Here is a 23,249-nt window from a genome sequence, read left to right on the forward strand (position 1 = left end):
ACTGGCTGCTGGCTGAAACACGTCTGTTAGAACGTGGAGTGTGTCCTACAGCACAGGAAACACACCGAGGATGCTTCAAAATCGGACCCCTGCCTCAATGTGGAGAAAATTAAGGACTTCAAGTACTTAACTATCTAAACAACTGTGTAAAGTATCATCCCGCCGGCTTTAATTGCCAGTGGGACTTCCTCATTCGGGAGGCACGCATGCACCCAGACGCGTCAGTGGGGAACCCGGAAGTCTGCGGGTTGGAGCCGGTTTCCGAACCCGATCAGGATTTCCCCAATTTTCGGAGCCCCCCTACCCCCAACGCACATGCTACTTCCCTGCAAAATTGAGTCCTTTGTATCTGTCTTCACAGTAGAAGACACAAAAAGCATACCAGAAATAGGAGGGAACCAAGGGGCTAATGAGAGTGAGGAACTTAAAGTAATCAGTACCAGTAGAGAAAAAGTTCTTGAGAAACTAATGAGACTAAAAGCCAATAAATCCCAGGACCTGATGGCCTACATCCTCGGGTTCTAAAAGAGGTGGCTGCGGAGATAGTGGATGCATTGGTTATGATCTTCCAAAATTCCCTACATTCTAGATACTAGGTCCCAACGGATGGAAGGTGGCAAATGTAACCCTGCTATTCAAGAAAGGAGGGAGAGAGAAAACAGGGAACTACAGGCCAGTTAGCCTGACATCAGTCGTCAGGAAAATGCTGGAATCCATTATTAAGGAAGTGGTAACAGGGCACTTAGAAAATCATGATATGATTAGTCAGAGTCAACATGGTTTTATGAAAGGGAAATCATGTTTGACAAAATTATTAGAGTCTTTGAGGATATAACCAACAGGGTAGATAAAGGGGAACCCAGTGGATGTCGTATATTTGGATTTTCAAAAGGCTTTCGATAAGGTGCCACATAAAAGGTTGCTATGCAAGATAAGGGCTCATGAGGTTGGGGGTAACATATTAGCATGGATAGAGGATTGGTTAAAGGACAGAAAAGAGAGAGTAGGGATAAAGGGTCATTTTCAGGTTGGTAGGCTGTAACTAGTGGGGTACCGCAAGGATCAGTGCTTGGGCCTCAGCTATTTACAATCTATATTAATCATAGAATCATAGGAAGGCTACAGAACAGAAGGAGGCCAACTGGCCCATCGAGTCTGTGCCGGCTCTATGCAAGAGCAATCCAGCTAGTCCCACTCCCCCGCCCTATCCTCTATGTCCTCTGGTTCTTGACCCTTCTGCCAATAGGAACAGTTTCTCTCTATCTACTGTGTCTAGACCCTTCATGATTTTGACTACCTCTATCAAATATCCTCGCAACCGTCTCTGTTCTAAGGAGAACAACCCCAGCTTCTCCAGTCTATCCACATAACTAAAGTCCCTCATCCCTGGAATCATTCTAGTAAATCTTTTCTGTACCCTCTCTAAGGCCTTCACATCTTTCCTAAAGTGCAGTGCCCAGAACTGGACACAATACTCCAGTTGTGGCCTAACCAGTGTTTTATAAAGCTTCATTGTGACTTCCATATTTTTGTACTCTTTGCCTCTATTTATAAAGCCCAGGATCCCGTATGCTTTTTTAACCGCTTTCTCAACCTGCCCTGCCACCTTCAACGATTTGTGCACATATACCCCCAGATCTCTCTGTTCCTGTACCCCTTTTAGAGTTGTGACCTCTAGTTTATATTGCCTCTCCTCGTTCTTCCTACCAAAATGTATTACTTCGCATTTTTCTGGGTTAAATTTCATCTGCCACCAGTCCACCTATGCCACCAGCTTGTCTATATCCTCTTGAAGTCTATCACTATCCTCCTCACTGTTCACTACCCTTCCAAGTTTTGTGTCATCTGCAAATTTTGAAATTGTGTCCTGTACACCCAAGTCCAAGTCATTAATATATATCAAGAAAAGCAGTGGTCCCAGCACCGACCCCTGGGGAACGTCACTGTACACCTCCCTCCAGTCCGAAAAACAACCGTTCACCACGACTCTCTGTTTCCTGCCCCTTAGCTAATTCTGTACCCACGTTGCTACTGCCCCCTTTATTCCATGGGCCACAATCTTGATGATAAGCCTACCATGTGGCACTTTATCAGACCCATTTTGAAAGTCCATATCAACTGCATTGCCCTCATCAAAAATACTCTATCAGGTTAGTTAAACATAATTTGCCTTTAACAAATCCATGCTGGCTTTCCCTAATCAATCTACACTCGTCCAAGTGACTGATAATTCTGTCCCGGATTATTGTTTCTAAAGGTTTCCCCACCACTGAGGTTAATCTGACTGGCCTATAGTTGCTGGGTTTATCCTTACACCCTTTTTTGAACAAGGGTGTAACACTTGCAATTCTCCAATCTTCTGGCACCACCCCCGTATCTATGGATAACTTGGATGAAAGGACCGAGTGTAATGTATCCAAGTTTGCTGATGGTGCAAAGCTGGGTGGGAAAGTCAGCTGTGAGGAGGACACATTGAGTCTGCAAAGGGATATAGACAGGTTAAGTGAGTGGGCAAGAAGGTGGCAGATGGAGTATAATGTAGGGAAATGTGCAGTTATTCCCTTTGGTAGGAAGAATGGCAAAACAGAATATTTTTTAAATAGTGAGAAACTATTAAATGTTGGTGTCCAGAGAGACTTGGGTGTCCTGATACAAGAAACACAAAAGTTAGCATGCAGGGACAGCAGGCAATTAGGAAAGCAAATGGCATGTTGGCCTTTATTGCAAGGGGGTTGGAGTACAAGAGTAAGGAAGTCTTACTACAATTGTACAGGGCTTTGTTGAGACCTCACTTGGAGTACTGCGTACAGTTTTGATCTCCTAATCTAAGGATGGATATACTTGCCTTCGAGGCGGTGCAACGAAGGTTCGCTAGATTGATTCCTGGGATGACAAGGTTGTCCTATGAGGAGAGATTGAGTAGAATGGACTTGCACTCTCTGGAGTTTTGAAGAATGAGAGGTGACCTCATTGAAACAGATAAGATTATGAGGGGGCTTGACAGAGTAGATGCTGAGAGGTTGTTTCCCCTGGCTGGAGAATCTTGAACTAGAGGACACAGTCGCAGGATAAGGCTTCGGCCATGTAAAACTGAGATGAGGAGGAATTTCTTCACTCAGAGGGTTGTGAATCTTTGGAATTCTATATCCCAGACGGCTGTGGATGCTGAGTCGTTGAGTATATTCAAGGCTGAGATAGATAGATTTTTGGACCCTCGGAGAATGAATGGATATGGGATCGGGCAGAAAAGTGGAGTTGAGGACGAAGATCAGCCATGATCTTATTGAATGGCGGAGCAGGCTCGAGGGACAGAGTGGCCTAATCCTGCTCCTATTTCTTATGTTCTTATATGTATGTGGACTTTCAAAAGGCATTTGAGAAAGTACCACATAATTGACTTCCAAAATTAAAGCCCATATGATTAAAGGGATAGTGGCAGCGTGGATACAAAATTGGCTCAGGGACAGAAAGCAGAGAGTAGTGGTGAACGGTTGTTTTTCAGATTGGTGGGAAATATACAGTGGTATCCCCCAGGGGTCGGTATTAGGACCACTGCTCTTTTTGATATATATTAATGACCTAGACTTGGGTATAGAGGGTATAATTTCAAAGTTTGCAGATGACACGAAACTCGGAAATATAGTAAATAACGTGGAGGATAGTAACAGACTTCAGGAGGTTATAGACTGACTGGCGAAATGGGCAGACACATGGCAGATGCAATTTAATGCAGAGAAGGGTGTCGTGATACATGTTGGTAGGAAGAATAAGGAGAGACAATATAAACTAAATGGTACAATTTTAAAGGGGGTTCAGGAACGAAGAGACCTGCGGGTGCACATACACAGATCTTTGAAGGTGGCTGAACAAGTTGAGAAGGCTGTTAAAAAAGCATATGGGACCCTGGGCTTTATTGATAGAATAATAGAGTACAAAAGCAAGGAAGTTATGTTAAACCGTTATAAAACACAGGTGAGGCACTAGCTGGAATATTGTGTTCAATTCAATTCCCATCTAATGGGCAAGTAGGGATGCCGACCTTGCCAGCAATGCCCACATCCTGAGAATGAATAAATAATAAATTACATTTTATTCCGAGTGGCAATTCCTCCCCTCACCGAACACGAGCGCCCCGTTACCCACACTAATTACATCAATTACCCTGATCCGAGCGATGAGAGGCAAAGGCAAGGGGCCAGGCGGAAGGCCCACTGAAGATCCACTGCCACTGTGGCAAAGAGGGTAATTCAGGCGGCAGCAGACGAACTTGTAAAGAACTGTCTAAAACATCGCTGCCCAGAGACTGTGAAAGAGGTGTTTTATTTGATTGGTTCCTGGAAGAGAATGAATTAACATTTTCCTCACACACTCCAGCAGTATTAACCAATCCTTACGTAAAGAACGGTTGGTTTGGAATTCTCAACATCCACCCGGGATGCCTAAAACCTTAGGCCCCATGAATTTGGCAGTGGGACCAACGCCTGCATAGATTGGGCGCAGTCCAACATCAACATGCTTTACGCCCGAGGTGTGCCCTAAAATCGAACACAACTCCGACCAATTTCTACCACAATATTTCCGGGCTGTTAAGGAGATGAACCACCAACAGATTCATGTTTGAGAAATTTCAACCCCTTTGCTACTTATCCTCATATCACATATCATTAAATCAGTATGAAGTTTAGTAATCATGGTCCAATCTTACACACTTTATTTCTCTTTTTTTGTTTTCAAATTTTATTTCAGGAGCTTTGCAAAAAAGGATAAACCCGAGAGATATTTCCAGATTAGAGCAGACTCGTTTAAAGGCTGCACTTCGAGTGATTACCAACAAGATGAAGACCTTTTTCATTCTCAGTGCCCTGCTTGCAGGCACAAGTCTTGCCTTCTTTGACAAATGCGAGCTTGCCACCTTATTACGTCTTTTTGAATTTGACGGATATCAGGGATACAGTCTGGCAGACTGTGAGTCTCATGTTCTCTGCACCAGTAAACTGTTTCTGAATGTCTTCACTTCTCCAGGCTCAAACCACACTTTCGTTTTGTATCGATTCCTTTACACCATATTCAGTATTAAGAAAAAAAGAAAGACTTGCATTTATGTAGCTCCTATCACTACCTCTAGGACGTCCCAAAGTGTTTACAGCAAATTAAGTATTTTTGAACATAAGAACATAAGAAATAGGAGCAGGAGTAGACCATACGGCCCCTCGTGCCTGCTCCACCATTCAATAAGATCATGGCTGATCTTTGACCTCAATTCCACTTTCCTGCCCGATCCCTAGAGCTCTTGATTCCCTTAGAGTCCAAAAATCTATCGATCTCAGTCTTGAATATACTCAACGACTGAGCATCTACAGCCCTCTGGGGTAGAGAATTCCAAATATTCACGACCCTCTGAGTGAAGAAATACTTCCTCATCTCAGTCTTAAATATCCAACCCATTATCCTGAGACTATGTTCCCTAGTTCTATACTCTCCAGCCAGTGAAGTATAGTCACTATTGAAAAGTAGGTAACGTGGCAGCCAATTTGCACCCAGCAGAATCCCACAAACAGCAATGAGATAAATGACCAGACCAGATAATCTGTTTTTCATGGTGTTGGTCGAGAGATAAATATTGGCCAGGTCACCACGGAGAACTCTCCTGCCCTTCTTCAAAATAGTGCCATGGGATCTTTTAGCTCCACCTGAGAGGGCAGACATGTCATCTGAAAGACAGCACCTCTGACAATGCAGCACTCTCTCAGTATTGCACTGGAGTGTCAACCTGGATTTTGTGCTCAAGTACCTAGAGTTGGACTTGCTACTACTGAGCTACGGCTGACACCAATAAGTGCATCGTTTGTAGTTTTTCTCAATGGTTTTAGTTGTTGAGCTCACTGTTTGGTGTGAATTGAGCCACACTGACCAGGAGGTCCATGTTCCACCTCAGGACTGTGCTCAGCTGATGGTGCACTATAATTAGCCTCAGCACCCTCCGGGCTAGGGAGGGGGAAATAGAGCAAGTAGGGCACCAGCCAATGATGGCTACCAAGTGACCTCTTGCGAGAAGGTGCAAACATCCAGGGGGAAAACTGCCCATCCTGTATGTAGAGTTTGCTCCCGCACTGGAACCTCTGCAAATGACCTAGAAATGTTAAAGCCTTCCTTCTACATCATCTGTCAAGCCACTCTTTAATATGTTACACCCCTGTTCAAAAAATGGAAGAGGGATAAACCAGGCCAGTCAGGCTAACATTGGTTGTGGGGAAACTTTCAGACACAATAACCTGGTACAAAATTAATTGGCACTTGGAAAAGTATGGGCTAATAAATGAAAGCCAGCAAGGATTTGTTAAAGGAAAATCGTGTTTGACTAACTTGATTGAATTCTTTGATGAAGTAATGGAGAGGGTTGATGAGGGTAGTGCTATTGATGTTATGTATATGGACTTTCAAAAGCCATTTGATCACATAATAGACTTGTTAGCAAAATTAAAGCCCATGGGATTAAAGGGACAGTGGCAGCGTGGATACAAAATTGGCAGAGAGTAGTGGTGAATGATTGTTTTTCAGACTAGAGGGAAGTATACAGGGGTATACTATAATTATAGTGTTCACCAGGGGTCAATATTAGGACCACTGCTCTTTATGATATATATTAATGACCTGGACTTGGGTATAGAGGGTATAATCTCAAAGTTTGCAGATGACACAAAACTCAGAAATGTAGTATTCAGTGAGGAGGTTAGTAACAGATTTCAGGAGGACATAGACAGACTGGTGAAATGGGCAGACACTTGGCAGATGAAATTTAATGCAGAGAAGTGTGGATTGATACATTTTGGTAGGAAGAATGAGGAGAGGCAACTAAAATTAAGTGGTACAAATGTAAAGTGGGTGCAGGAACAGAGAGGTCTTTGAAAGTGGCAGGACAAGTTGAGCATATGGGATTCTGGGCTTTGTTAATAGAGGCATAGAGCACAAAAGCAAAGAAGTTCTGCTGAACCTTTATAAAACACTGGAGTATTGTGTTCAATTCTGGGCACCACACTTCAGGAAGGACATCAAGGACAGCAGAGACAGATTCAAGGTGATTGACAAAAGAGCCAGAGACGACATGAGGAAACATTACTTTATGCAGAGGGTTGTTTGAGAATTGTCACAACCACCTCCCTCGACCCCCACCCCCCATTGTCTCTCATTTATCACATTGCTTGTCCAAGATAGGCAAAAATTTCCTCCAACTAAATATCAGGAAGACCGAAGCCATTGTCTTTGGTCCGCGCCGCAAATTCCATTTCCTAGCCACCGACTCCATCCCTCTCCCTCGCCATTATCTGAGGCTGAACCAGACCGTTCGCAACCTTGGCTCCTATTTGACCCTGAGATGAGCTTCTGACCACATATCCGCTCCATCGCCAAGAACACCTACTTCCACCTCCGTAACATTCCCCCATCTCTGTCCCTGCCTCAGCTCATCTGCTGCTGAAACCCTCATCCATGCCTTTGTTACCTCCAGACTAGACTATTCCAATGCTCTCCTAGCTGGCCTCCCATCTTCCACCCTCCATAAACTTGAGCTCATCCAAAACTCTGCTGCCCATATCCTAACTCGCACCAAGATCCGTTCTCCCATCATCCCTGTGGCACTGACCTACATTGGCCCGCAGTCCGGGAACGCCTCGATTTTAAAATTCTCATCCTTGTTTTCAAATATCTCCACAGCCTCTACCCTCCTTATTTCTGTAACCTCCCCCAGCCCTACAACCCCTGAGATCACTGTGCCCCTCCAATTCTTGCCTCTTGCGCATCCCCGATTTTAATCGCTCCACCATTGGTGGCCATGCCTTCAGTTGCCTAGGCCCTAAGATCTGGAATTCCCTCTCTAAACATCTCTGCCTCTCTCTCCTCCTTTAAGACACTCCTTAAAACCTACCTCTTTGACCAAGCTTTTGGTCACCTGTCCTAATACCTCCTTATGTGGCTCAATGTCAAATTTTGTTTGATTACACTCCTGTGAAGCACCTTGGGACATTTTACGAAGTGCATTTTACTATATAAATGCAAGTTGTTCTTGTTGTTGTGATGATCTGCAATGCGCTGCCTGAAAGGGTGGAGGAAGCAGATTCAATAGTAACTTTCAAAATTAACTGGATTAATTGGATAGTTCTTTCAAAGATAAAAATAAAAGCAGAAAATGCTGGAGAAGTTCAGCAAGTCAGGCAGCATCGGTAGAGAAAGAAACAGAGCTAATGTTTCAGGTCGAAGACCTTTCGTCAGAACTGGAAGATGTTAAAAGATGTTAAAAGAGCTCTTTCAAAGAGCCGGCACAGGCACGATGGGACAAATGACCTCTACTGTGCTGTAACATACTATGATGCAATGATACCATGTCTAATCTACTTCTCCCGAACTAGTTCAGAATGTAACATGGGCGTTGTCCTGAGGTAACTACCCTGGAGGTCCTGCTTTTTAATCTAATACCGAACTCCTTAAACTCTCTTTACACGCCCTCTACCCTCTTCTTGTGGTTGGTTCTAGGATTAACCAGGGCTTTAATTTGATCAGGATGCTCACTCTTCCTTTCCAGAACCTTCTCCACCGTTCTGTTATTCTGTTGTTACCTCCATCCTACATTCATGCCTTTATCACCTCCGAGTCAATTACTCCAATGCTCTCCTCGTCAGCCTCCCATCCTTTACCCTACATAAACTTCAGTTCATCCAAAATTCTGCTGCCCATGTCCCATCCCACACTGCTTGCCTATCACCTCTCCTTCAATGACCTACTTTGGCTCCCAGTGTCTCAGATTTAAAATTCTCATCCTTACATTTAAATCTCTCTATGGCCTCGCCGCTCTCTATCTCTGCAACCTCCTCCAGCTCTACAATCCGCCTGAACTGTTTGCCCTCTGACTCCAGACTTTTGTGCATCCCATCCTCTCTTTACCCCACCAATGGCAGCCTTCCACTGCCTAGTCCACATGCTCTGGAATTCCCTCTCTACACCCCTCCGTCTCTTCATCACTGTCTCCTTCTTTAAGACCTTCTTAAAACCCATCTCATTGACCAAAGCTTTTGGTCACCCTTCCTAATCTCTCCTTCTTTGGCTGTGTGTCTGTTTTTCCGAATGTCTCTGAAGTGCCTTTCTCTATGATAAAGATGCTATATAAAGACAAGTTGTTGTTGTTATGTGCCTTACCATTAAGCTTGACAGCAATAGACCAAATGGGACTCCATTCAGAGCTGCAGAAAAGACTATCTAAACCTTTAATGCCCCATTAGAATCATAGAAATTTACTGCATAGAAGGAGGCCATTTGGCCAGTCGTATCTGTGCTGGCCGAAAAAGAGCCATCCAACCTAATCCCACTTTCCAGCTCATGGTCCGTAGCCTTGTGGGTTACAGCACTTCAAGTGCACATCCAAGTACTTTTTAAATGTGATGAGGGTTTCTGCTTCTACCCTATCAGGCAGTGAGTTCCAGACCCCCACCACCCTCTGGATGAAAGAATAACTCCTCAACACCCCTCTAATCCTTGTACCAATTATTTAAAATCTATGCCCCCTGGTTATTGACCTCTCTGCTAAGGGAAATAGGTCCTTCCTATCCACTCTATCTAGGCCCCTCATAATTTTATACACCTCAATTAAATCTCCCCTCAGCCTCCTCTGTTCCAAAGAAAACAACCCCAGCCTATCCAATCTTTCCTCAGAACAAAAACTCTCCAGTCCTGGCAACATCCTCGTAAATCTCATCTGTACTCCCTCTAGTGCAATTACATCCTTCCTGTAATGTGGTGACCAGAATTGCACACAGTACTCTAGCTGTGGCCTAACTAGTGTTTTATACAGTTCTAGCATAACCTTCCTGTTCTTATATTCTATGCCTCAGCTAATAAAGGAAAGTATCCCGTATGCCTTCTTAACCACCTTATTTGCCTGTACTGCTACCTTCAGGCACTCCAAGGTCTCTCACTTCCTCTACACCTCTCAGTATCGTATCAATTATTGTGTACTCCCTTGCCTTGTTTGCCCTCCCCAAATGCATTACCTCACACTTCTCCGAATTGAATTCCATTTGTCACTTTTCTGCCCACCTGACCATTGATATCTTCCTGCAGTCTACTGTTTTCCTTCTCACTTTCCTTCTATCAACCACACGGCCAATTTTTTGTATCATCTGCAAACTTCTTAATCATGCCCCCTACATTTAAGTCTGAATCATTGATATATACTACAAAAAGCAAGGGACCTAGTACTGAGCCCTGTGGAACCCCACTGGAAACAGCCTTCCAGTCACAAAAACGTCCATCGACCATTACCCTTTGCTTCCTGCCACTGAGCCAATTTTGGATCCAACTTGCTACTTTCCCATTGGCTTTTACTTTTCTGACCAGTCTGCCACATCAAAAGCCTTGTTAATATCCATGTAGACTACATCAAATACGCTACCCTGATCGACCCTCCTTGTTACCTGCTCAAAAAATTCAATCAGGTTAGTCAGACACGACCTTCCCTTAACAAATCCATGCTGACTGTCCTTGATTAATCCATGCCTTTCTAAATGACGATTAATATTGTCCCTCAGAATTTTAAACAACAGTACAAAGTTAGTCGTCCTCCAGTCCCCCGACACTGCATCTATAGCCAGAGAGGATTGGAAAATAATGGTCATAGCCTTTCCTATTTCCTCCCTTGCTTCTCTTAACAGCCTGGGATACATTTCATCCAGGCCTGTCGATTTATCTACTTTCAAAGATACTAAACCCCTTAATACTTCTTCTCTCACTATGTTTATCACATTCCTTCTCCTTAACTACAATGTCTGCACGTCCCCCTCTTTTGTGAAGAGAGACAGAATGTATTCATTAAGAACTTTACCCATGTCTTCTGCCTCCACACACAGGTTACCTCTTTGGTCTCTGATAGCCCCTACTCTTTCAATAGTTATCCTAAGAATATAAGAACATAAGAAATAGGAGCAGGAGTAGGCCATACAGCCCCTTGAGCCTACTCCGCCATTCAATCATGGCTGATCTTCGACCTCAACTCCACTTTCCCGACAATCCCCATATCCCTTGATTCCCCTAGAGTCCAAAAATCTATCTATCTCAGCCTGGAATATATTTAATGACTCAGTATCCACAGCCCTCTGGAATAGAGAATGCCAAAGATTCACAACCCTTTGAGTGAAGAAATTCCTCCTCATCTCAGTCCTGAATGGCCGCCACTTTATCCTGCGATTATAAGAACATAAGAACATAAGAAATAGGAGCAGGAGTAGGCCAATCGGCCCCTCGAGCCTGCTCCGCCATTTAATAAGATAATGGCTGATCTGATCGTAACCTCAAATCTAAATTCATGTCCAATTTCCTGCCTGCTCCCCGTAACCCCTAATTCCCTTTACTTCCAGAAAACTGTCTATTTCTGTTTTAAATTTATTTAATGATGTAGCTTCCACAGCTTCCTGGGGCAGCAAATTCCACAGACCTACTACCCTCTGAGTGAAGAAGTTTCCCTCATCTCAGTTTTGAAGGAGCAGCCCCTTATTCTAAGATTATGCCCCCTAGTTCCAGTTTCACCCATCCTTGGGAACATCCTCACCGCATCCACCCGATCAAGCCCCTTCACAATCTTATATGTTTCAATAAGATCGCCTCTCATTCTTCTGAACTCCAATGAGTAGAGTCCCAATCTACTCAACCTCTCCTCATATGTCCGCCCCCTCATCCCCGGGATTAACCGAGTGAACCTTCTTTGTACTGCCTCGAGAGCAAGTATGTCTTTTCTTAAGTATGGACACCAAAACTGTATGCAGTATTCCAGGTGCGGTCTCACCAATACCTTATATAACTGCAGCAATACCTCCCTGTTTTTATATTCGATCCCCCTAGCAATAAATGCCAACATTCCGTTGGCCTTCTTGATCACCTGCTGCACCTGCATACTAACTTTTTGATTTTCTTGCACTAGGACCCCCAGATCCCTTTGTACTGCAGTACTTTCCAGTCTCTTGCCATCAAGATAATAACTTGCTCTCCGATTTTTCCTGCCAAAGTGCATAACCTCACATTTTCCAATATTGTATTGCATCTGCCAAATCTCCGCCCACTCACCCAACCTGTCTATATCCCCTTGTAGGTTTTTTATGTCCTCCTCACTCTCTACTTTCCCTCCCATCTTTGTATCATCTGCAAACTTTGATATGTTACACTCGGTCCCCTCCTCCAAATCGTTAATATAGATTGTGAAGAGTTGGGGACCCAGCACCAACCCCTGTGGAACACCACTGGCTACTGGTTGCCAGTCCGAGAATGAACCATTTATGCCCCCTAGTTCTAGACTCGCCAGCCAGGGGAAACAATCTCTGAGCATCTACCATGTCAAACCCCCTCATAATCTTATATGTTTCAATGAGATCACCTCTCATTCTTCTAAACTCCAGAGAATATAGGCCCATTCTACTCAATCTCTCCTTATAGGGGAACCCTCTCACCCCAGGAATGAATCTAGTGAACCTTAGTTGCACCGCCTCCAAGGCAAGTATATCCTTCCTTAGATAAGGAGACCAAAACTGTAGGCAGTACTCCAAGTGAGGTCTCACTAAAGCCCTGTACAACTGTAGTAAGACTTCCTTACTCTAGTACTCCAACCCCCTTGCAATAAAGTCCAACATGCCATTTGCTTTCCTAATTGCCCGCTGTACCTGCACACTAACTTTTTGTGTTTCTTCTACGTGGACACCCAAGTCTCTCTGAACATCAACATTTAATAGTTTCCCACCATTTTAAAAAAATCTGTTTTTCTATTCTTCCTACCAAAGTGAATAACCTCACATTTCCCCACATTATACTCCATCTGCCACCTTCTTGCCCACTCACTTAACCTGTATCCTCCTCACAGTTTACTTTCCCACTTAGCTTTGAATCATCAACAAACTTGGACACATTACACTTGGTCCTTTCATCCATGTCATTAATATAGATTGTAAATAGCTGAGGCCCAAGCACTGATCCTTGCAGCATGCCACTAGTTACAGCCTGCCAACCTGAGAATGACCCGTTCATCACTCCTCTCTGTTTTCTGTCCTTTAACCAATCCTCAATCCATGCTAATATATTACCCCCAATCCCATGAGCCGTTAACTTGCATAACAACCTTTCATGTGGCACTTTATCGAAAGCCTTTTGAAAATCCAAATATACTAAATCCACTGTTCCCCTTTATTTACCCTGCTAGTTATATCCTCAAAAAACTCTAATAAATTTGTCAAACACATTTTCCCTTTCATAAAACCATGTTGACTCTGCATAATCATATTGTGATTTTCTAAGTGCCCTGTTACCACTGCCTTAATAATGGATTCCGGCATTTTCCTGACGACCGATGTCAGGCTAACTGACCTGTAGTTCCTTGTTTTCTCTCTACCTCCCTTCTTGAATAGTGGGGTAACATTTGCTTCTTTCCAGTCCACTAGGACCGTTACAGAATCTGGAGAATTTTGGAAGATCATAACCAATGCATCCACTATTTCCACAACCACCTCTTTTCGAACCCTCGGATGCAGGCCATCAGGTCCAGGGGATTTGTTGGCTTTTAGTCCCATTAGTTTGTCCAGTACTTTTTCTCTAGTGATATTAATTGCTTTAAGTTCCTCACTCTCATTTACCTCTTGGTTCCCCATTATTTTTGGGTATGCTTTTTGTGTCTTCTACTGTGAAAACAGATACAAAATATTTGTTTAACGCATCTGCGATTTCCTGATTCCCCATTATAATTTCTCCTGTCTCTGCCTCTAAGGGACCAACATTTACTTTTGCTACTCTTTCCCTTTTTACATTCCTGTAGATGCTCTTAAACTTCATTTTTATATTTCTTGCTAGTTTACTTTTGTATTCTATTTTCTCCCTTTTTATCAATATTTTGGTTGTCCTTTGTTGGATTTCTAAAACTCTCCCAGTCAGCAGGGTTATTACTCTTCTTGGCAACATTATAGGCCTCTTCTTTCAATGTAATACTCTCCTTAACTTCTTTAGTTAGCCGTGGGTGGATCACTTTCCTCTTGCTCTTAATGTGTTTATGAAACATCTTTTGGTTTTCCTTGATTTTACTTTCCAATAATTTTTCATGCTCTCTCTTTGCTTTCCTAATTTCCTTTTTAATTTCACCGCTGCACTTTCTATACCCCTCTGGGCTTTCTGCAATATCGAGCTCTCAGTATCTGACATAAGCTTCCCTTTTTTGCCTTATCTTACCCTGTATGCTCCTTGACATCCAGGGGTCTCTAGATTTAGGAGTCCCGCCCTTTTTCTTTGTGGGAACATATTTGCTCTGAACCTTCACTATCTCCTTCTTGAATGCCTCCCCCTGCTCTGACACTGATTTACCTTCAAGTAGCTGTTTCCAGTCCACTTTTGCTAAATCACATCTCAGCTTGGTAAAATTGGCCTTTCCCCAATTGAGAACTTTTACTCTTATTCTATCTTTATCATTTTCCATAACTACGCTAAATCTAACTGAATAATGATCACTACCACCTAAATGCTCTCCCACTGATACTCCTTCCACCTGCCCAGCTTCATTCTCTAAAACTAAGTCCAGAACTGCCCCCTCTCTTGTTGGGCTTGCTACGTACTGGCTAAAAAGTTCTCCTGAGTGCATTTTCAGGATTCTGCGCCCTCTATACATTTTACATTGATTTTGTCCCAGTTAATATTAGGGTAGTTGAAATCCCCTACTATTACTGCCCTATTGTTTTTGCACTTCCCAGAAACTTGCCTACAAATTTGCTCTTCTATCGCCCTCTGACTGTTTGGGGGTCTACATTACACTCGCAGCATGCGATTGCCCCTTTTTTATTCTTCAGTTCAACCCATATGGCCTCATTTGATGATCCTTCTAACATATCATCCCTCTTCACAGCTGGACCATGACCTCTGGCTGTTCACCCTCCCCCTCAAAATGTTCTGCAGCCGCTCAGTGACATACTTGACCCTGGCACCAGGGAGGCAACATACCATCCTGGAATCATGTCTGTAGCCGCAGAATCATCTGTCTGTTCCCCTAACTATTGAATCCCCTTTCACGATTGCTTTCCTGACCTTCCTCCTCAATTAGCACCACTAGTCTTTCCTCAACACTATCATTTCTTCCCCTCACTTAGCTGCCCGCTCCATGGGGCACTGGCCTTTCTTGTGATACCTTTTCTGCATGTTGCTATCCTAGTCTGGATCATGCCCATCTAGCATGGTGTATCCAAGGTAAGGAATAAAAACAGGAAATGCTGGAAACATACAGGAGGCCAGTTAGCATTTGCAAGGAGTAAGGAGAGGTTATAGGAACAGGAGTAGGCCATTCAGCCCCTCGAGCCTGTTCCGCCATTCAATTAGATAATAGCTGGTCTATATCTTAACTCCATTTACCCACCTTGGTTCTATATTCCTTAATACGCTTACCGAACAAAAATCTATCAATCTCAGTTTTGACATTTCTAATTGACACCCAGCCTCAACATCTTTTTGGGGGAAAGTGTTCCAGATTTCCACCACCCCTTGTGTGAAGACATGATGCTTTGGGTTGAAATCTCGAGTTATCCTTCCTTCACGGCAGATGGGCATCCACTTCCCTTCCTCTACCTCAATATTTCTCGCTCGGTATCATAGAATCATAGAATCATAGAAAGGTTACAGCATGGAAGGAGGCCATTCGGCCCATCAAGTCCACACCAGCTCTATGCAAGAGCATTCCAGCTAGTCCCATTCCCCCCGCCCTATCCCCATAGCCCTGCAAATTTTTTCCTTTCAAGTACTTATCCAGATCCCTTTTGAAGGCCATGATTGAATCTGCCTCCACCACTCCCTCAGGCAGTGCATTCCAGATCCTAACCACTCGCTGTGTAAAAAAGTTTTTCCTCATGTCACCTTTGGTTCTTTTGCCAATCACCTTAAATCTATGTCCTCTTGTTCTTGACCCTTCCACTAATAGGAACAGTTTCTCTCTATCTACTCTGTCCCTTCATGATTTTGAATACCTCTATCATTCAATTGTAAGGGGAACAGATAGGCGTTTTTGCGGCCGCAAACGTGACTCCAGGATGGTATGTTGCCTCCCTGGTGCTAGGGTCAAGGATGTCACGGAGCGGCTGCAGGGCATTCTGGAGGGGGAGGGTGAACAGCCAGTAGTCGTGGTCCATATTGGTACCAACGACATAGGTAAAAAAAGGGATGAGGACCTACAAGGTGAATTTAAGGAGTTAGGAGATAAATTAAAAAGCAGGACTCAAAGGTAGTGATCTCAGGATTACTACCAGTGCCACATGCTAGTGAGTATAGGAACAGGAGAACAGACAGGATGAATGCGTGGCTGCAGGGATGGTGTAGGAGGGAGGGATTTAGATTCCTGGGACATTGGGACCGGTTCTGGGGAAGGTGGGACCTGTACAAGCGGGACGGGTTACACCCAAGCAGGACCAGGACCAATGTCCTCGCGGGGGTGTTTGCTAGTGCTGTTGGGGAAGGTTTAAACTAGAGTGGCAGGGGGATGGGAACCTGAGCGGGGAGTCAGAAGGGAATAAAGTTGAGAGCAGCAAGAGAGGGGAAGACCCAGGGGAAATCTACAATACAAATAGTACAAACAGTTGTTCAAGAACAAGTGAAAGGGAAAAGCGTAGAGCAGCGGAAGGAAAGTGTACTTTAGGCACGACAGACAAAATAAAAACTCGAAGGCGTAAGGCGATTAACCCAGAATCAATGCTGTGGCAGGGGGTTGGGAACCTGAGCAGGGAGACAGAGGAAAGCGTGTCAGGAAGGGACAGAAGGTATGAAGTAAAAGGTAAAGTGTTAAAAAAGGAAAAAGCAGGAACTAAGTGTCACAAAACATATTTGAAAGTTCTTTATCTGAATGCACGTAGCATTCGTAACAAAATGGACGAGTTAACGGCACAAATAACTACGTATGGGTATGATCTTGTGGCCATTACAGAAACATGGCTGCAGGGTGACAACGACTGGGAATTAAATATGCCAGGGTATTTAACAATCAGGAAGGACAGGCAGGAAGGAAGGGGAGGTGGGGTGGCTATGTTAATAAAGGAAGGAATCACTGTAATACAGAGAAATGATATTGGGACAAAGGATCAGGATAATGAAACAGTTTCGGTAGAGATAAGGAATAATAAGGGGAAAAAAACACTAGTGGGCATAGTATATAGGCCTCCTAATAGTTGCAACTCTGATGGAAGAAGTATTAATCAGGAAATAGTCAGGGCATGTAATAAGGGAACAGCTATAATTATGGGGGATTTTAACTATCATATTAACTGGACAAATCAAATTGGGCAGGGCAGCCTTGAGGAAGAGTTTATTGAATGTATTAGGGATGGATTTCTTGAGCAGTATGTAACTGATCCTACAAGGGGGCAAGCAACCTTGGACCTGGTCCTGTGTAATGAGCCAGGATTAATTAATAATGTCCTAGTTAAGGATCCCCTTGGAATGAGTGACCATAACATGGTGAGACCGCACCTGGAATACTGCATACAGTTTTGGTCTCCATACTTAAGAAAAGACATACTTGCTCTTGAGGCAGTACAAAGAAGGTTCACTCGGTTAATCCCGGGGATGAGGGGGTGGACATATGAGGAGAGGTTGAGTAGATTGGGACTCTACTCATTGGAGTTCAGAAGAATGAGAGTCGATCTTATTGAAACATATAAGATTGTGAAGGGGCTTGATCGGGTGGATGCGGTAAGGATGTTCCCAAGGATGGGTGAAACTGGAACTAGGGGGCATAATCTTAGAATAAGGGGCTGCTCTTTCAAAACTGAGATGAGGAGAAACTTCTTCACTCAGAGGGTAGTAGGTCTGTGGAATTTGCTGCCCCAGGAAGCTGTGGAAGCTACATCATGAAATAAATTTAAAACAGAAATAGACAGTTTCCTAGAAGTAAAGGGAATTAGGGGTTACGGGGAGCAGGCAGGAAATTGGACATGAATTTAGATTTGAGGTTAGGATCAGATCAGCCATGATCTTATTGAATGGCGGAGCAGGCTCGAGGGGCCGATTGGCCTACTCCTGCTCCTATTTCTTATGTAAATCTCCTCGCAACCTTCCTCTGTTCTAAGGAGAACAAACCCAGCATCTCCAGTCTATCCATGTAACTAAAGTCCCTCATCCCTGGAATCAATCTAGTAAATCTCTATGGCCTTCACATCTTTCCTAAAGTGCAGTGCCCAGAACTGGACACAATATTCCAGTTGTGGCTGAACTAGTATTTTATAAAGGTTCATTCTGACTTCCTTACTTGTATGTTCCAGGAAGCCTTCCTCCTCTTGTTCAGTTTAGAGTATCTCTGGTTTAGAGGAACTCCCACAACATGCAAGTTCCACACCACTGGTTTCCATTATCCGGCAGTAATGAACGGACTCTTCTCAATCCTGGTGTGTGTCCTGAACTATCAGCCCTGCCCCTCATCTAGATTTCTCAGTTTTAAAATAAAGAGAATGTAATTGTCAATGGCATTGACAGAGACTGAATGGGTCCTTAGCACAGGAGTGTGTGGGGAGAGGGGCAGAAGAGGAAAAGTGACAGAAAGTTGTTGCAAAGCCCAAGCTACTCCAGACTCACCCCGATGGAGCTTGTCCATGAGGTGCAATGTGAGTCACATTTTCAGTGGAACTCAAAAATGGTTTTGCCTTTGTTTTAGGGACGCATCTGCTGCTAACTGAAATGACAACTCACGGTAATTTCCGTAGCTTCAGCAGGAGACGCAGAAGGACTGTGCCGTCGGTCTACAGGCTCTTGCAGATCAACAGCAAAAGGTGGTGTGAGGATGTTCAAACTCAGAACTCAAAGCCTGCCTGTGGGACAAAGTGTGATGGTGAGCGATTCAACACATCATTAAACTCAGGGTCAGTTCCCTTTCTCTCCTAGGATCCCTTTTAATAATTATTCTCAGGCTGTTCATTACTGCCGGATAATGGAAACCAGCGGTGTGGAACTTGCATGTTGTGGGAGTTTCTCCAAACCAGAGATACTCCGAGCAGGAGGAGGAAGGCTTCCTGGAACATACAATCAATTGTTGACCTGAAAAGGTGGTGGTCGACCTTCTCCTTACATTGAGTTGCATTGAGTTACATTGAGTCTACAGCACAGAAACAGGCCATTCGGCCCAACTGGACTATGTCGGCATTTATGCTCCACATGAGACTCCTCCCTCCCTATTTCATCTGACCCTATCAGAACACCCTTCTATTCCTTTCTCTTTCTTGTGCTTATCTAGCTTCCCCTTAAATGCATCTATACTATTCGCCTCAACTACTCCTTGTGGTAGTGAGTTTCACATTCTTACCATTCTTTGGGTAAAGAAGTTTCTCCTGAATTCCCAATTGGATTTATTAGTGACTATCTTATATTTATGTCTTCTAATTTTGGATCCTCCACAAGTGGAAACATTTTCTCTATGTCTACCCTATCAAATCCTTTTATTATCTTAAAGATCTCTATCAGGCCACCCCTCAGCCTTTTCTTTTCTATGGAAAAGAGCCCCAGCCTTTTTAGTCTTTCCTGATAAGTATATTCTCTCATTTCTGGTATCATCCCTGTGAATCTTTTTTGTACCTTCTCCAATGTCTCTATACCTTTTTTATAATATGGACACCAGAAATGTTCACAGTTCTCCAAATGTGGTCCATCCAAGGTTCTAGACAAGTTTAACATAACTTCTCTGCTTTTCAATTCTATCCCTCTAGAGATGAACCCCAGTGCTTGGTTTGTGATTTTTATGGCCTTATTAGTCTGCGTTGCTAATTTTTGTAATTTGTGTATCCGTATTCCCTACATCAAGAAAGGAGGGAGAGAGAAAACAAGGAACTACGGCCAGTTAGCCTGATATCAGCCATCGGGAAAATGCTGGAATCCATTATTAAGAAAGTGGTAACAGGGCACTTAGAACATCATAATATGATTAGGCAGAGTCAACATGGTTTTATGAAAGGGAAATCATGTTTGACAAATTTATTAGAGTTTTTTGAGGATGTAACTGGCAGGGTAGACAAAGGGGAACCAGTGGATGTCGTATATTTGGATTTTCAAAAGGTATTCAATAAGGTGCCACATAAAAGGTTGATACGCAAGTTAACGGCTCATGGGATTGGGGGTAACATATTAGCATGGAAAGAGGATTGGTTAAAGGACAGAAAACAGAGAGTAGGGATAAAAGGGTCATTTTCAGGTTGGCAGCCTGTAACAAGCGGGGTACCGCAAGGATCAGTGCTTGGGCCTCAGCTATTTACAATCTGTATTAATGACTTAGATGAAGGGACAGAGTGGAATGTATCCAAGTTTGCTGATGATACAAAGCTGGGTGGGAAAGTAAGCTGTGAGGAGGACACAGAGTCTGCAAAGGGTTATAGACAGGTTAAGTGAGTGGGCAAGAGATGGCAGATGGAGTATAATGTGGGGAAATGTGAGGTTATTCACTTTGGTAGGAAGAATAGAAAAACAGATATTTTTTAAATGGTGAGAAACTATTAAATGTTGGAGCTCGATTTTCAAGCTGAAGTGCGTTGGGGGTGGGAGTGCTCTGAAAATCGGGGAAATCCCGAGCGGTTGAGGAAGCTGGCTCCAACCCGCCGAATTCCTGGTTCCCCACAGACGCGTCTGTGTGTGTACGGCTCACGAATGCAGAAGTCCCACCGGCAATTAAAGCCAGCGGGATGATAGTTAACAAAGTTATTTAGATAGTTTAAATATTTGAACCAGTTAATTTCATGGTGATTGAGGCAAGGGACCGATTTTCATTCAGCCTCAGCATGTTTCCCGTGCTGTGGGAAACATTCCATGTTTTAGGAGACGTGTTTCAGCCAGCAGCCAGTTGGACACTGAAATACTTGTTTAACAGATGGGGATAAAAGGTGAGTTATTGCAGCAAGGGCACTATGGTCTTTCAGACAAACTTTTGGCTGGGAGATCTTTGTGCTTACACTGAAAATTCTTAGTTTCCACTCAGAATTCTTCTGTTGACGCATATTTACCAACTTTTCGGACCACCTCAAATTGACACCATCAGGATTGAGGGGGATGATATCTGCATTCACCACTACATCCGAGGACAAGAAACATCACCAGCCTCACCAAGCATAGCGTGAACTTCTGCCTCTTGGAGTTCCATAACACAGTGCTGCGCCACAGGCACCCGCACAAGAGCACAGAGGGGAACAACAGAGAGAACGACGTCGCAGGAGGCACTACCCTCGCCACAGGGTCTATGGACTGAGGCTCAGCTTCCTGGACCTCTCTGAGGAGCAGTGCATACAACGGCTGAGAGTGAGACGCCAGGTGGTCGCAGACATCTGCAGCCTCCTTCAAGCCAAGCTGCTCACAGCTGGGCTTGGGGGCATCCATAACCCGTCGCAGTTAAAGTTACCACCGCCCTCAACTTCTCTACCTCCGGATCTTTCCAGGGTGCCACCGGTGACATCACCAGGGTCTCTCAGTGGCCTGCACACATGTGCATAAGGCAGGTCACCGACGGCTTGTTTTGCAGGGCCTCACAATACATCAACTTCCCCAAGGATTGCACCCATATAGCGATACAAGCACTTCCACACGAGACAGGACTGTTTATCAACCGAAAGGGGTATCACTCCATCAACGCTCAGCTCGTTTGTGACCACCGCAAAGGATTCCTTCACATGTGCGCCAGATTCCTGGCAGCTGCCACGATTCTTTCATTCTGAGGGAATCCAACATCCCGCCCCTCTTCCACGCACCAAGCACCCTTGAGGGCTGGCTCCTCGGGGACAAGGGATACCTCCTGCACACATGGCTCATGACAGCTCTGAGGAACCCCATCACCGAGCAACAGCATCGATAAAACGACAGCCACATCGTCACCAGGTCTATAATTGAACATGCGATAGGGCTGCTCAAGATGCGATTTTGGTGCCTCGATCGTTCTGGACGAGAGCTTCAATACGCACCAACTAGAGTGGGTCGCATTACAGTAGTGTGTTGTGTCCTGCACACTATGGCTCAACAGAGAGGGGTACTGGTTGAGGAAGCCCCATGCCCTCATCCACCGTCCACATCTGCCATCCACATGGAGGAGGAGCAGGAGGAGGAGGAGGAAGAAGACAAACCCATGGGCAAAGCAGCGGCTCACCTGGCTACTCGTGAGGCCAGGGAGTCACCTATATGTGAACGGTTCTCATAAGATCAGAAAGTGAGAAGACTCCAGTCCTCACACCACCTGTAAAAACCAGCACCAGCCCCACCCCCCCTGCACAAAACAGTTCTGCAACTACACATACACCCACTGTAAAGTGATCCAATTGGTGGCATCAAATGTCGCCGTTCATGGTGAACCTCATGAAAGGGCCCCAACTAAAAAGCCAGTCAAGAATGGGCAAGACGTGGCAGTAGTGGTGAGAATGATAACATTTAATGTGACTTCAACAGAAACCAAATATAAATGAAAAACATGACAGTCTGTCAGACACCCTTGTGTATACCCTTCGTGATCACAAAACCTTAGCCCTTCTCTTCCTATCGTTTCTACGTGGTGCGTCCCCTGTGGCTGCAGCAGAGGTAGTGGCAGGTTGCTCATGTCCATGGCCGGACTGCTTAGATGCTTTTGGCCTACGCCCTCTGCGTTTTGGAGCCCATGAGGGCCTCTCCAAAGACTGCTCCACCTCACATGCAGGGGCTGAATCGGCCACCTGGAGAGGAGGCAGCATTGTGGGTACTGGTTGAGAGGGGGGCAATAGGTGAGACGTGGGAGCACTTTGAATGGCGTCGCCACTTCCATGTCCCCTTTCGCCATCATCCCTCTCCTGGACCAGGCTGACATCACTCCTACCACCCTGCTGGACAACAGTTTGGAGGACATGTTTGGTGCCTTAGAAGCCCAGTTGTAAAGTTCCTGTCTGCCTGTTTAAGGCAGCAGAATGTTGTTCACCGTGAGTCTGAATGGCTGTTGTCAGGGCCAGAATGGACTCATTTGTGAGCCATGCTTGAAGCTCAACAGAGACTAGCCTTCGCTCCATCGCAGACATTCCTGCACTTACCTGCGACACTATCTCAGACATTTCCCCACTTACCTGCGACACTATCTCAGACATTTCCCCACTTACCTGCGACACTATTTTTGACCCAGCGACAATGAAGGAACGGCGATATATTTCCAAGTCGGGATGGTGTGCGACTTGGAGGGGAACGTGCAGGTGGTGTTGTTCCCGTGCGCCTGCTGCTCTCGTCCTTCTAGG

The 23,249-nt window shown here is 44.6% G+C and overlaps 1 protein-coding gene across 1 annotated transcript in view; it reads left to right on the top strand.

Moving 5' to 3' along the window:
• LOC137327027 (lysozyme C-like) overlaps positions 1-23,249 on the top strand; it is a 64,373-nt gene that overhangs the window by 18,124 nt on the left and 23,000 nt on the right. The window contains exons 3-4 of the mRNA XM_067992407.1: positions 4,747-4,965; positions 18,689-18,862. Of these exons, the coding sequence (XP_067848508.1) occupies positions 4,836-4,965; positions 18,689-18,862 (304 nt within the window). The 5' untranslated portion in view covers positions 4,747-4,835. The remainder of the gene's footprint in view (positions 1-4,746; positions 4,966-18,688; positions 18,863-23,249) is intronic.

Source organism: Heptranchias perlo, chromosome 11 (genome assembly GCF_035084215.1).
Source record: "Heptranchias perlo isolate sHepPer1 chromosome 11, sHepPer1.hap1, whole genome shotgun sequence".
Taxonomy (NCBI): Eukaryota; Metazoa; Chordata; class Chondrichthyes; order Hexanchiformes; family Hexanchidae; genus Heptranchias; species Heptranchias perlo.